This window comes from Phaethon aethereus (assembly GCF_964289735.1).
Source record: "Phaethon aethereus genome assembly, chromosome: 2".
NCBI classification, from domain to species: Eukaryota; Metazoa; Chordata; class Aves; order Phaethontiformes; family Phaethontidae; genus Phaethon; species Phaethon aethereus.
The window spans coordinates 110,791,247-110,806,666 of record NC_138582.1 but is presented as its reverse complement, the minus strand read 5'-3'; the positions used below and the strand labels follow the sequence as shown (position 1 = coordinate 110,806,666).

General features: G+C 36.2%; 1 protein-coding gene across 1 annotated transcript in view; it reads left to right on the top strand.

The window, feature by feature from the left end:
• The window catches only part of CNTNAP2 (contactin associated protein 2), a gene marked incomplete at its 3' end in the record, with an annotated part of 1,307,043 nt that overhangs the window by 603,013 nt on the left and 688,610 nt on the right, over positions 1 to 15,420 (top strand). Inside the window, exons 6-8 of the mRNA XM_081996846.1 lie at positions 2,068 to 2,252; positions 5,470 to 5,613; positions 12,083 to 12,347. Of these exons, the coding sequence (XP_081852972.1) occupies positions 2,068 to 2,252; positions 5,470 to 5,613; positions 12,083 to 12,347 (594 nt within the window). The remainder of the gene's footprint in view (positions 1 to 2,067; positions 2,253 to 5,469; positions 5,614 to 12,082; positions 12,348 to 15,420) is intronic.

Below are 15,420 nucleotides of genomic sequence, written 5' to 3'. Positions count from 1 at the left end.
GGTCAATTGTATGAGGTTTAATAAGGCCAAGTGCAGGGTCCTGCACTTCAGCCACAACAACCCCATGCAACGCTACAGGCTTGGGGAGGAGTGGCTAGAGAGCAGCTCGGTGGAAAGGGACCTGGGGGTGCTGGTGGACAGCCGGCTGAACATGAGCCGGCAGTGTGCCCAGGTGGCCAAGAAGGCCAACAGCGTCCTGGCCTGTATCAGGAATAGTGTGGCCAGCAGGAGTAGGGAAGTGATTGTGCCCCTGTACTCGGCACTGGTGAGGCCACACCTTGAATGCTGTGTTCAGTTTTGGGCCCCTCACTACAAGAAGGATGCTGAAGTGTTTGAGCGTGTCCAGAGAAGGGCAAGGAAGCTGGTGAGGGGTCTGGAGCACAAGTCTTATGAGGAGCGGCTGAGGGAACTGGGGTTGTTCAGTCTGGAGAAGAGGAGGCTGAGAGGAGACCTTATCGCTCTCTACAACTACCTGAAAGGGGGTTGTGGCAACGAGGGTGTTGGTCTCTTCTCCCAAGTAAGTAGTGATAGGACAAGAGGAAATGGTCTCAAGTTGCGCCAGGGGAGGTTTAGATTGGGTATTAGGAAAAATTTCTTCACTGAGAGGGTAGTCAGGCATTGGAACAGGCTGCCCAGGGAGGTGGTGGAGTCGCCATCTCTGGAAGTGTTCAAAAAACGTGTGGATGAGGCACTTCAGGACGTGGTTTAGGGGACATGGTGGCGCTGGATTAATGGTTGGACTTGATGATCTTGAAGGTCCTTTCCAACCTAGTGATTCTGTGATTCTGTGACACACACCCACTTAAACAGAAGTAATGGTTTATGGTGTTATTCCTCCTCTGCCCAAGAGTATATCTTTGCACCACAGTCAGTGCAAAAGGATGTTCATTTTGCCTGGTGAGATCCAGTGACTTAGTTTCAAACATCATGGTGAGGGGAAGAAGGAGGTGGATTTAGGTTTCACTTTGCACTGGATTGGACTGTGCATTAAGAAGCTGAAGCTCATGAACATGCATAGATTTCTCTTTTTTTTTTTTTAACCAACAGCTCTTGAAGGATTAGTGGCCTTCAGCAAAAAGGCAGTATCGTCATTTGTAGGGGAGTAATGTCTTAAGCAATGGAAGTGTGACTTGTCAGAATGTGTTATCAACATGCACAAACCTTAATGTCTTAATGTAAGAAATTCTCAGCTCCAGAAATGCTTTAGGTCCTCGTGTATTCAGAACGTGGAAGATTCCACTGAGTTATTGGATAGTGCAGCAATATTTTAAACTTACTGCTGAATTAGTCATTTACTGCTTCAGTTGAGATCCATGCTATCAACCTTTGCTGGCTTAGCTATGTCAGTTAGATTGCAATGAGACCTGATCTCTGACTAGCGTAGGTGTGCTGGCAGAAGCCTGTGGAAAACACAGCAGAGAATTGCAAAACTGTACTCTTGCCAGTAGTTTGACTTCCAGAATAGGAAGGTTGCTGCAGGAGGAAAGACCAAAATAACCTATGTTATCAGAAGACATCTTTTGCTGCTGTTAGCTCAGTCTGCATTGAGCCTTTTTCTATATGCTTGCTGGTATAACTCTACTGGCAGAGCCTACAGAGTGTAGAACTCAAACTGAAGAGGCTTTTTGTTACCAAAGTCTGTTATGAGGCACCATGTTTTCCTCAACATTCATAAATCTGTATGGTTCCAGGAAAGCTCAGAACCTGGCCCAAAGGTGACAGCTTTTCATTTCTGTAGTGTAGAGATGAAAACACAGAAAACCCCTAGTTGAAAACAACTTTACAACCAAAAGTTGGTATTGGTTCTCTGGTTCGCCTCCAAATAACTACTATTGCGAGTAACTATTTATAGAGTTCACTGATCAGATACTTGCTGTATTTGGTCTAGCTATTTCTACCTATGGCAGCAACTCTCCACTGGGCAGATCTTAGCTTCATAGCAGACTGACCTCCTCCAGCTTATTGTGTGTCTGCTATGATTCAGGTGAAATATTGACAGAGCAAGAGGAAAATGTTTGCCTAACTGGTATGAGGTGAGAATTGCTATTGTTTCTATTCTCATTTTAGGCAGCAACCAGCTTGGATCTATTTATGGCCACACATCCGTGATGACAGGCAGCCTCTTGGACGATCACCACTGGCACTCCATCGTCATAGAGCGCCATGGGAGAAACATCAACCTCACCCTGGACAGGCACATGCAGCACTTCAGAACCAATGGAGAATTTGATTACCTGGACCTGGATTATGAGGTAGGCAGTGAAACTTGTTTGTTTTAATTCAAATTGGCTTTATAAAGATAAGTCCAATAAGAAGAGAAAACTAATATAATTTAAGAGGTTTTGTTACTTTTTCGTACATTTGTTTTAATTATTTTTTCCCTTACATGTCCTGAAATTTTCCTTCCAACACTGTTCTCTCTTAAGCATAAATTAAGTTTCCCTTTATTAGTCTACCAGATCCCATCTGGTGTAAGAGTCACCTCAGCCTTTTGTTTTAAAATGGGAGACCTACGTTATTCAGCAAGTTAAGCATAGACTATAAAAATTTCTAAAAGCAGCTGCTGTAAGCAGGACGTAGATTAAAAAATCATACAATCTGTTATTCCATTCAGATGATAATTTTGCCCTTGAATCAGAAAGCCTCATTATGTGGTGACAATTAGTATTTATTTTTAGCAAAACAAGCAGATTAGATCTAGATTTTGATCTTGCTTAAGTAGGTAGGTACTTTCTTGTTTTTTCACAAAAATGCCATCTATAACTTTTTTTTATAAAGAAGCAATAAAGAGTTAGGAAAGTTCTAAGAAAACTTTTGTTTAATCATTCGAGTTAATGCACACAGGTGTTGGTAGTAATTAAATGTGGATTTGTTGTTTGATTACACTCTGGCTTCTGCTGTTACGAACTTCTTCAGTTCCTCTAAATTGTTATAGGAACTTCAGCATGTTGGTTATTATAAACTTTATATAAAGATTTTCTTGCACTCTGTACTGTTTCTAATGAGAATTAACGTGGTTGGCTAAGCCAAACACATGTATTTCCATCCTTACATCTTTTTAAGCAGAGGGAATCAAAATGATGTAATGTAGAAAAGTTTGAATTAACTTGTGTATTGATATTTTTACAAACAAACTTTTGATCAAGAATATGATATGAATGTTTGAAGAAATTACTTATGATTGTAAATGTTACTGAATCAAATATTTACTTATATTCCAAGAAATCTTTATGGATGCCTTTTTTGGTAGCAGTTGTAATTAGAAAATAATGAGCAAATTTGCCTGCACCTGTATTACTCATGGAGCATTGAAGATCTGAATTGAGCTACTGAAAACTCACAAAAATAGATTTTATTAAAGATTTTCAAGTGAGTGAACTACAGAAGAAGTTAGTCTGAATGTCATAAGCCTGGGTTGGGCAATTCACGCATATATATACACACAAACACATATATATGAACAGATATATACGTTTTTATATATCTAAACATATATATATCTAGCATGTTTACATAATAAATCTATTGCATACAATAAATTTACCCCTAGTAAGAGTAGAATCCAGGAGATTAACCTTCCTCTCTTTTCTGACACTAGAGACTTCACTGGCAGTTCTCAAAGATAGATTTCCGTTTCCATTTATACGATCCCCTCTTGATTAATGAAATTTATTCAAGTGTGTGTGGATACCTGTTTCTGTGGTTCATATAAATGCAAGAACCTTAACTTCTTCTCCTTCCTTTCCTATCAATTATCTCATCTCACTGGTTTTGGAGTTAATCATCGCAGACTAAATTTAAATGTGTTGTCTTTATGATATGAAAAAATAGTTTTTAGGTTATTCTCTTTCAGAAAACTTAAATAAGCACAAAAGAGGAATAAACATTCATTCTGATTGCATTTTCAAGGTAAAAAAAATAATCCTATGAGTCATTCTTAACTCACTGTTATGGTGTGTGTTTTTTGAAATGTTTCTCCTTTTCTTCAAAATGCTTTCCTTTCCATTTTGTCCAAATACATAACATGCAAAAGAATGTTTCACAGCTATTAAAATATTACAGTCACATTCTTCAGTTCATGTTAAAGTGCTGTATCTTCTCTAAAGTCAAGTCATGTCAATTTATAATACCTGATGAAGTGTCCCACAAAACGCTTTTAGATAGATGGTGTGTGCTACTTATAAAGATTTTGGTTTTCAGCTCTATAGCTCTAGTATTCTTATATGCCAAGTCAAAGCCTTCTCTTTGGGATAGAAAGTGCTATCTTACATGCTTTTAAAATGGAAAATCTGTCCCTAGAGCTATGTTTTCCTGCTCTCAGTAATAACAAATGGAATTAACAATTAATGATATTTCAAAGCTTGGCTCTGACAAATCTCAGCAGCAGACTACAAGTAGACATTTTTGTGACCATCACAGAGCGGGGAAGCTAGGTGTCATTACTATTTATGCTGTCATCTGTTGGATATAAATACTTAACATAGATTGCAGGGACTAATCTCATGAATCCCTTATTCTTCATATTTGGGCTGCAAAATATTAATGAAAACATGTAGCATTTTTTCACTTCCAAACATTTCAGAAAATACCCTGATGTGGTAGAGACCTGTATATTCTCTGTGGAGTAACAGGGAGAGACTTCATAAGAGATGAACATTTTCAGTTTGTAAAATACTTGGTTTTCTTGATTTTATAGCACTAGAGAGTCTGGATAACCCAGTGTTTTAGAGTAATGAAATTTAGCATTAAGTGAAAAACAATTCCTTGTTTGACCTTGATGGCTATGTCTTTGCAGTGGTTGTCTTCATCTGCTCTATGGAGGTGATTTGGCCTGCTAAGTCATGTGGTAATCCTCATTGACTATAACTACATGAAAAAAGCATGTTCTCTGTAGTGGCAGGTGCTTTTGTCTAACAGGGGATAACATCTTTAACTATGTGATTCTGTAAAATTCTTCTGGATGAATTAGATATATAAGTGTTAAAGGAAACAAATGCATCGTATTGGATCCCACCGCTGCTGTGTTGTAGTCTGAGCTCTGGCACACAGTTAGATCTGAGTAAATGATTTGAAACAGATTGTCCATCTAATTTCACGTCTACTCTTCTTTAGAAAAATACTGGGTTGGACATTTATTCCAAGTTCTTTTTTTGAAATATGTGTTGTTCAGTAGCAATCGGAAGAGCAGTCCATATATGAACATCTGTGATGTGTGTCTGCTCACTATTTGGACAATTGTAATAATACTTGGAATTTACTACCATAAGTATCTGCAATCACAAATTCATTACGGATTTTTCTTCTGCTTCTGCAGTGTTTATTTGATACTTCCTTTTTCTGTAAGCAGTGTTGCCAGCTCTCTCATTCACCATGTTTGAGTGTTCAAAGAAAATGAATACTTCTACAGCAAATTCGTTTAAAAGTCTTTGCCCTCCAGTAACTATCTACCATTTTCTGTTTCATTCAAAGATAACCTTTGGAGGCTTGCCTTTTTCTGGGAAGCCAAGTTCTAACAGTAGGAAAAATTTCAAAGGCTGCATGGAGAGCATCAACTACAATGGCAATAATATCACTGATCTTGCCAAGAGGAAGAAATTGGAACCTTCTAATGTGGTAAGAGCATATTTTAATGGTCATGTAAGCTTCTACTTCTCCTTGTAAAGGAGATGAGAAGGTTTATGAGTGTGTGTACCTGATATCCTTGTGATATACTGGATTTATATAGAACATAAAACTAATTTTATTGAATACCAAAGCTCTTACTGTATGTACGTTTGTGACTTTTTTTTATTATTATGCCTGAGCATTTTACTTCTAGGGTCACATTTCATCTTTCCAAAATTAACCGTCAGTATTAAATAACTACTTTTTAAAAGAAAATCAGCTGAATCAATAAGTACTTCTTTCTTTTCCTCCCAAATTATAGTAGCCCAAAACCAGCGCAGACAAGATTTATTATTAAATCAATTGCAGCTTTCTCGTGGCTTTAAATCCTGATATCTTCCATCCCTGCAGAGCTAGCTAGATTGCTGGAGTGCAAAAGTCATTGGAAGGGAATGCTTATAAAGGCCCTTCTGGTAGCTCTGAAAATCCTCGAGATATTAGACTTGAAATACTTATTTAGCTTATTAACATTACAGAGCATATTAACATTTTATTCTATTTTTTTCTCTTGCTTAAGCATTCATAGTTGCTTTCATGTTCAAACTTGCGGCTTTATGGGCAGGGTGATTAAGAAAGTATGTACTGTAATTACTGTATTTTTAAGGCTCTAAATATTCCTAAAATTGCTTGCTGGCATACAAAGGCAATGTGGGTAAGAAATAAATGTATTATTACCATGAGTTTGGGATGGTCTGAATAAGTTGTTCAAGGCTTTCTTCTGCACAAGTTTACAGCCTTCGCAAAGTCCTGCTATGGTTCCACTATTGCTTTTCTTTTTATGTAATAAATACTAAAGGTTTACATATGCAGTGATGATGAAGTGCAAAGGATTGTTACCATTTGATTACTCCTTTGATAGCAATACTGAAGTTTCATATAATTGTATGAACAATATGGCTAAATGGTCAAGGTAATATGAAGGATAATTTTGAATATGTGATGTTTGCCTATACAAACTCAGTAATACAGCCTGACATTTAGAACCGTTTCTATACATTAATTTTTTCCATATTGTCAAAGGCAAAGAACCCGATATATAGACTGTGGAGGAAGACTCCACTTTTAGAATTTTTTCAACCCAGTTGCATGAACTCCTCAATCTTTGGCTTTTTTTTTTTTTCTGAAATTGCCTGTGATTTCCTGCCTGCAGTGCATTTTAAGCTTGATATGTAGTCCTGACTTTCAAAGATTGATGTCTGATTTAGAAAAGGGTCTTTGCACAGGAACAATTCATTTTGGACCGTTGAGTCCACTGCAAGTTAGTAGGACATACTGTTAAAGCCTCTTTCTGAACAGAAGTGTTACTTAAGAGGTTTCTGTAGTGCAAATCCTATCCTTTCAAAAGTGTGGCATAGCTAGCAGGCGTGTAAAGTCTTTGTCTCTGTTTTTTATTTGTTTGTTACTGTGTTTGTTTGTTTTTAAAATTCTGTTACCTGTGACATGAAAGTAAAATCCACATAAGAAGATTTGGCAGTGGTAGTGCTACATCAAAAGGCTATGACATGCTAGTTTAATTTGATGATTCTGTTGATTACCAATTCTGAGAATGGCTATAAAAATAGATATTTCAGTAGAATTACTTAAATTGCTTCAGCTCTTCAAAAGCGAAGTCGATTTTACTCTAACTAAATCAACATGGATCCTTATGTTTTTTACAAAAGCTTTTTTTTCTCTTAGCTTTTAGCCTGATTTAGCATGAAAAATAGACTCAGTTGAGACTACTGTTGTTGTTAATCATGTTTATGATGATGGAACTTAAGCAATCCAACAAGGATCAAAGCTCCATTATAGGAGATCCTGTACAAACCCATAACAGTAGGCATACCCTGCCCTAAACAGTGTATTATCTGAAAAGGTAAGACAGACAAAATGTAATGAAATGGAACACAAGCTAAGTAATCAGTATGTGATGAGAAGTATCATAAGGGGGAGAAAAAAAACAGGAAGGAAGAATATTAAAGAGATATTCTTCTGTGAGACAGAAGAAAAAAGTATTTTTAGATGCAGATAGTTGGATTCTAGAAGTCACACAGTTGAAAGGGTGTTGACAAGTTAATTTTACAGACTGAGGATGCCCAGAGAATCAAAGGTGATAATAAGATGATAATCTTGATTTTTCTCTGAACAAAATCAAAGCTAAAAAAATGTTTACGTCTCATATACATAGGTGTTATGAGCAAAAAAGCACCACCAGACATCTTTTTAATTTATTGAAGAGTAAGGATGTAAAGACAATTTAGAAGTATTTTAAATTTAAATAGTGTCCAACATTGACTTTAATAACATGTTTCTTTTAGATTTAGAGGGTAAGAATAAGGGGAAAAAAGTTTGCCAGTCCTTTGTAACATATAAGTTGGCAGCAGCTCTTGGGGGAGAATGAGTCAGATGAATGGTCTTGAGCAGTTACTGTTCTTATTGGTGGAGTATGATTTGTTTTCATAGAAGACAAATGAGGAAAACAATAAAGATGCCCAAAAGGCAGAATTCAGGAGAAAAGAACAGCCGACACAGGGAATGTAAGTGTCCGCTTTTCTCCTGCACCAACTTGCAAACAAGAGTTGGCAGTGACTAATTAGCACAGTAGGTGCGAACTCCTGTATACAACTTGACTCAGGACTAAAACAGAAACATGGAATGCACTTGTAAACAATCTTCCAGTCCATCTTTTCTAGTTTTTCTACTAAAATATAACAAGCTTTGTAGGACTTTCATTACCTTGCATAACTGAAGAATATTGACTCTTGTACCACTAGTGAGAAGAGACTAGAATATGCAGCTAACAAGAAGCCGTCCAGAGAAATTTGAGTTTAGTAATTTAGTTGCTTTCTCAAATTTTCCTGCCCAGGGGTGTACTAGGCCAGGAAGTGTGAATACTAATTGGATTTAGTTTCTACAGAACAGTCTCTCCAATTTTAAAGCCTGTAACTGAAAAAAGATGAGGAGAATCGTATTTGCTACCCTCCATCCTTACATCCACTAGGTCAATGCTCCACCCACTTCTGCAGCTCCTAGGCCATGTATTGCTGAGTGCAATCATATACAAACTTAAGATGAGTGTTTTCTTTAAATTATTTATATTAAGTGAACATTATGTTAAGCTCAAAGATGAGTAATAACATATTTTGAGAAAAATACTGAAATAACATGGTAAACATTAGAGTACATTGTCTGTCCTGAATAATCCATCCTGATTTAACAGGTATTGTAGTCTTAATAAACTCATTACTTCTCTTGTGGGAGCTACATATGCAGCCAGTAGCTCTATTAATTGGGAAAGGTTTTAAAACCCAGTAGTATTTCCACAAGGGATAACATCTGAATGTGAATAGGCAAAATTGATTTATAAGAGGTAAACATGAAGCTAATTTGCAACACAGATTAACAAAGATCAAGTTACCCAGATTAAGATGTTTTCACCATTTCCCTTCCAATGTAGTATGAAAAATTCTCTGATAAGACCGTTTCAGTATAAATGCACAGTATATGTTTGACTTCCAGATGTCATTGCCCAGAGAACTATACAGCAAGTCACACTGAATCTACAGAAAAGGATCTTTCTTTTTGAAAAACGGGGATGCTATTTTAGAGACCAGCTGCAGACTATCTCAAACTCTTGACCTAGACCCAGTGAGCAATCTGTATCAGATGGGTTTTACTTAAAAGAGGAGCCATCTTGTGTATTACAGCCATAGAGAGAATTGATAATCCAGTTCAGATTAATCTGAGTAGCTCAGTAGGGAAAATACTAACTGGAAGAGAAATTAGAATTATGTGTTACTTCCTCATGAAATTTATGCAGTTAGGCTGTTCATGATAATTGCATTCACTGATGTGAAGAAGGATTTGAATGGATTCGATGCCATTAACATTAATAGGTATTATACATGCAGGTATCCCATGCATCAGGATGACAGGAGAGTGTCAATTGGATATGAAAGCCTTCTTGTTATGAGGAAATTGTTAGCTCCTCTTGGTAACGAGGCAGCAAAAGAAACTCTTAAAAATGTCTAACAAAATGCTTTGTGAGCACTACTTAATTGGCATCTGTGACTGAACCGTGAGATGTCAGCTCTTACAAAATGCTGTTATCTTCTGTGTCTACACAGGACTGGTTTAACTATGTAAAAGGAGTTATTTCTAACCTGTAGGGTGTCTATTACACTGAGAATGTTAACAAAGGGTTACAGAGGGTTTTTCAGCCGCTCTCCAGCTTTTTTTTCTGTATGTAAATTTTGTGTTTTAACCAAAAATATTCTGGAAACATTTTTAATACATTTAAACACTTGGAAACATTTTTAATAAAATATTCAAACAAATGAGTTAACTATTTTGATTTAATGCTTAGTTGGCTGAAAACTTAAAATTAAAATCTCTAGGCAACCTTTTAACCAAAAAAACACAGAATAGCCAAGCATCTTAGCAGCAAAGGAGATAAGGGGAGGTCCTTTGCCTTTACTCAGAAAGCAGTTGTAATTTCTTTCATCACACAGTAATTTAAAACCTTCCTATAGTTGATTTTTGCTAATTATTTTCCTAAATCCTTGGATATTTTTTGTTATCCATGAAACATGGGCATATGAAAATAACATGGTTTGTAAGGCTGAGATTTTATCATAAAGATAGGAAAAAATCTTTTTGGAGATCAGTATAAATAAATCTCTTCTCTAGTTCCAGCTTGTTGGAAATATCACTGTTTCTTAATTGGTGATGGAGGCTGCCAGCCTGACGGTTTAGTTGCTACTAGTTCTATTGGCCTTTATAGGTAGACTGTGAGGCAGTGTATTTTCTGATGCTCTGTAGGAAAAAGAGGTGATTATGCAGAGTAATCTAAGAATCTATTTGAGTGCTCAAGAAACTATTATTTTTATTCATTTAGTTTTGACATGGAAATGCTATATAAGAAGCTGAATCTGCCACATGGGGTATCTTGCTATGACACAGATAAGGTGTTTTCTGATGTGTTGCTCTTTTAAAAAGTGACAGGTTTGGACATTGGTAAATAAGTGCTAAACCTTGCTTCCTTATTGGTGTCATCTAGCCCATCTCCAATTGAAAATAATTACTTAGGACTTGCCTCCCACACATTTTCAGACACAAAGTTCCTATCTTGCTTCCAAATTCTCTCACTTCTCTCAAGATGAACTTTCAGATGCATTTATACACTATGAATACAAAAATATGTGACATAAAAGCTTATATTGGGAAGTCAGGAATATGGAGTTTAAAAATATTTGTGTGATAAAGATGATGACTGATTTGGATTCTGAACAGTGCTTAGGTGAACCTCATCTCTGAACACCTAGGTACCTCCAAAAATGTTCATCAATCCTTAATATTTCTTTAAAGTACAAATAAATAACAAAGGGATTGCTATCTTGATCACAGTAATAATTTTCGTGCTGCATTAGGTAAAATTCTTCCTTCCCAAATTGAACTGAAATTGCCAGAGAGTATCCATCTGCCACAGTGCATCAGAAAAACTAACCATAGAATGGGTTTCCCTTTGCCACATGTTAGAGGAATTCTTCAGCAGAGGAAGTTTTCCTCTTATATTTGCGATGATGCATTAAAAAGCCAATACTGGACAGAGATTGCTACAAATTATTTATGATTTTTCAGGAACGAAATGGCAATACATCCTGCCATTATGGTCTTTCATGAGAAATTACATAAGAACCAGAGTGAAAAATTCATGTCCCTAACTCTACACTATTTAAAGTCTTGGAAAACAATAAAGTTGGCTGGATTTTTGTTAATTTCCCAATTTTACAATGTGAAAACTGCAGTTTCCTTTACAGAGAAAATTATTGAGTAACTACAAATATTAGGCATTGCTCATGATCAGCTACTCCAAATCCTTCTGCTTCATGAAATGAAGTATTAGCTTATCTAGTGTTACCCAGTAGAAAACATAACAGAGAGACTAGCTCTTCACGAGTTATTATACGTCCTTCTTTTACAACCTCATGTATTGTATTGATTGACACATTGGTATAAGGGTATTTGGAAAGCTGTATTTCATTTTTATAAAAGGATGAATTACTGCTCTGTTATAGGCTTCTTTGGTGACCATGAACAAGCCCAAGTTTCTCTGTGATTCATTTCTTCATCTTTGAACTAGGAATATTAATGCTTTTGTCCAAGCTTTATCTTAGACTTCAGGGCAAAGACTGCCTCTTATTGTGTGTATGTACAGTATAAGATATAATGGGGCCACTGTTAGACAAAACAGAAATATCAGCAACAACATTATAATAGTAGTAATAATGATAATAACACATTTTTACATGCAACTTGCATTGATCACAGTAGTCTCTAGATTGAATGAAACCTAGAATACTTTTGTAGAGGTATCTATGAATTTAGTGTAATCTTACCATTTTGCTTATGTTTTTGCTTTTTTTTGTGTTTTACTTAGGGAAATTTAAGTTTTTCTTGTGTGGAGCCACATACAGTGCCTGTCTTTTTCAATGCCACCAGTTACCTTGAGGTTCCTGGTCGTCCAAGCCAGGATCTGTTTTCAGTCAGTTTCCTTTTCCGAACCTGGAACCCCAGTGGACTTCTTGTCTTCAGCAACTTTGCAGATGACCTGGGGAATGTTGAGATTGACATAAATGAGGGCAAAGTCAGCGTCCATATCAATGTCACCCATGTGAAGAAGAACCGAATAGACATCTCATCAGGTAAGTCGGTTTTTTTAATTAATAGGTATAATTTTTGTTGGTGTTGTCTAAAAGCATCATAGAACTAAAAATTAGAACAATTGTTTTACAAGATTAAAATGTAAATTGCCACTGTATTAAATCTTTTGTTGTATGTTTCATTCAGTAAGAGGTAGAAGAATATTAAGACTGTTGTTAGGTTAAAAAATGTTCTTATGCTGTCACATATGTTCTTATGCTGTCATGAAAACCAGAAAACATACCACTCCTTATCTATGAGGCAACATTTCTTATTTTCTTTCTTCGATCTGTCTTTCAGTCTTCTCTGAAAAAATACTTTGTTTAAAAGGGGAAGGTACTCCCTTGTTGAGAGTAGCCTAATAATTAGGCTGCTCCTATTATTTCATAATAAATAGGAAGCTCTCATTAAAAAAAAAAATCCACTTGTTTTAACCACAAGGCTGGCATGAAAAATACTGTAGCATTTTCTTAAGTATGATGTAGAGTCATGCTGGAGAAGTACCAGAGCTTGCAGTACCTAACTAAGGAGGTTTTCGAAAACACTGGGTAAGAAGTACAGGATTAGGTTTGTTTCTGGAAGAAAGGGTGTGTGTTTGTGTCAGTTGATCAGCCTTTTAAAATTGCTTGATACTTCCATTTTGATAAATTGTACTTTCAGTCTAGATTCTTTATGGGCATTTCTGGATCAGCTGTATCCAATACGGTGTTAGCTACATCATGTCAATTAACAGTTTTTCTCAGCACAGTCATGACCTAATCATGGAATGGAAAATATAGGGTTGCTTGCAAATGGATCTAGCTCCACATAAAAAACCCTCCAGTGATTATTTGAAGTAGCATATATGGCAACCTAGTTTCATAGCCAAAAAGGGGACACCTTTTGTGCCTGAAATAATCTGTAGTTACTATTTTTTCTTAATTTCATGGTGGAGGTATTTCAGTCTTCATCAACAGTATTGATATACTAGTATAGCTCTGAATGAATATATTGTCTACATAGTCATATAAACAGGGACTTGAGGAAATTTAAGAAAAAGAAAAAAATGCCTTTTTAATGAGAGAATATACATTAAGTAAGAAAGTAACGTTTCATTTGGCAAGTGGGCATTTTTGTGAGTTTTCTCTTTTCACCCCATTAGTGAAATGTAGCTGAGCATGAAATGAAATTAATTGTTTTAAATATAGAACTGAATAAAATATGAATAATAACAACTAAAAGTCAGAATTACCTGTTTTGTAAAATTAAAATGTTTTTATGAATAGTACATCATATCTCCTTCCATCATTACAATTTTTAGCACAAAAACCAGTGCCATAGATTACAAGTTAACATTTCATTGCCTTTGTTATATAAATACACTCATGAAAGAATTAAGTGTTTTGGTAATACAGCAGGTTCTTGAACAAGAATTTTTTTTTAAGATGCTAGTGCATCATAATTAGGAAACACGTGAAATTATCACCCTCATTCTTTCTTCCTTAGCTCTGCCTACTACAAGTCCCAGCTTACAGACAGAAGTGGCTACGCATGATACTTCTTCATGAGCTTCCTTGTGCCTTTTTAGCCCAAGGAAGATTTCAGTGCTGATTAGCCAAATATTCTGAGAAACAAAAATGTCACCAATTTGCCACTAATTCTGCCCAGTGTATATCTTGATGCAAAACAATTTCAGATTGCATTAAGTTTACATTCTGGAAAGTAAACACATGTGATAACTATTAATTTGCTATTCTGTTTTCTCCAGACGTCCACCCACAACAACAAAAATTCCCCAACTACTGCAGTGTAAAACCAGAGTCTTCATATTCTTTCTTCTGAAATACTCTGAATTTAATATTCTTCAGAGTAAATCTTTTTAGTCTGTATGATCAGTTTACATAGTAGCCCAAGAATCATATACAGCCATTCATTTTTATAGCCATGATGCTGTTTTTAATCTCCATACAATCCAATATCTACATATGACAGTTTGAATATCTTAAAGTGTTAGTAGTTTTCTTTGTTATTATAATTCATACCATGATTAAAGTACATATATTGTTTAATTTTAATTGCATGGACTTTTTATATTCACATAGCTATCCTGGGAAAGCTTTGATTTATTTCAATACTTTGTTACTACTTTTGTTGCAACAGGCATTTCACTGCCTGTGAAATGAATTTTGTGTGTGAACATAAGAAAGCAAAATATGGCATCTGCCAGGGAAGGCTGCAGAAGGAATGCTGCTGTTGTACAGCGACCTTCTTGTTCCCTTCTTGTGCAGGAAATTAACAGATGTCAGCATATAAACCTGCTGAGTTTATGTAGAGCTCAAAGTGGTCTGCCTTCAGCGCAAAGATTTCTGGCTGTAGTGGTCCTGTAGATCTAAGATGCACACTTTTTCACTGTTTCTTTTTACTTACAGCTGGCAAAGCAGCAATTTTGTAGTCAAGTGTTCACACTCTATGTAACTGCATGTGTAGGGTATGAATAAGTAGCCTTCTCTCTACTGGGAATTATGCAGCCTGGTTATCATAAAGAATTAGGCTAACTAAAACCACAGCCTAGGTGCAGGTGTGTTTTGCATTTCATAGCTTTTCTGTACTTATGCCTGTCACCTGCAATAGCCTATTTTCACTGGAGGAAGCTAAAGTCTTTTAGTCCTTATTCTGTACACTTCTTATAACGTACTACCTTATTTTCATTAGCAGCTTTTAATGTCAGCTTTCCATGTTAACATGGGGACATCAGCAGTTCATTCTGGGGCATAGTCTAATGCTGGCTGTAGAAGTAGTAGTTGAGCTGACTGGCAGGAATTACATGAGAGAACTGTATGCTGATGTGCAGGTGGCAGAGTTTGTTCCAGCACATCCGTGCACTAGTGATAGTGGTGTGGAACAGAGTTCTGGTTTGTCTGGTTTTCAGGGTCATAATATTCCTTAAACACCTTAAAGCTGCACACACTGATGCAGGGAACTCTAACTTAGTATGAGTGGAGTTCAGATAAACAGGAGAGTCCAGCCTTCCAACGTATTAAATATAGATAAAGTCTGACCTTTCTTACTGGTAACTGGGCACTGCAAACCTCCTAT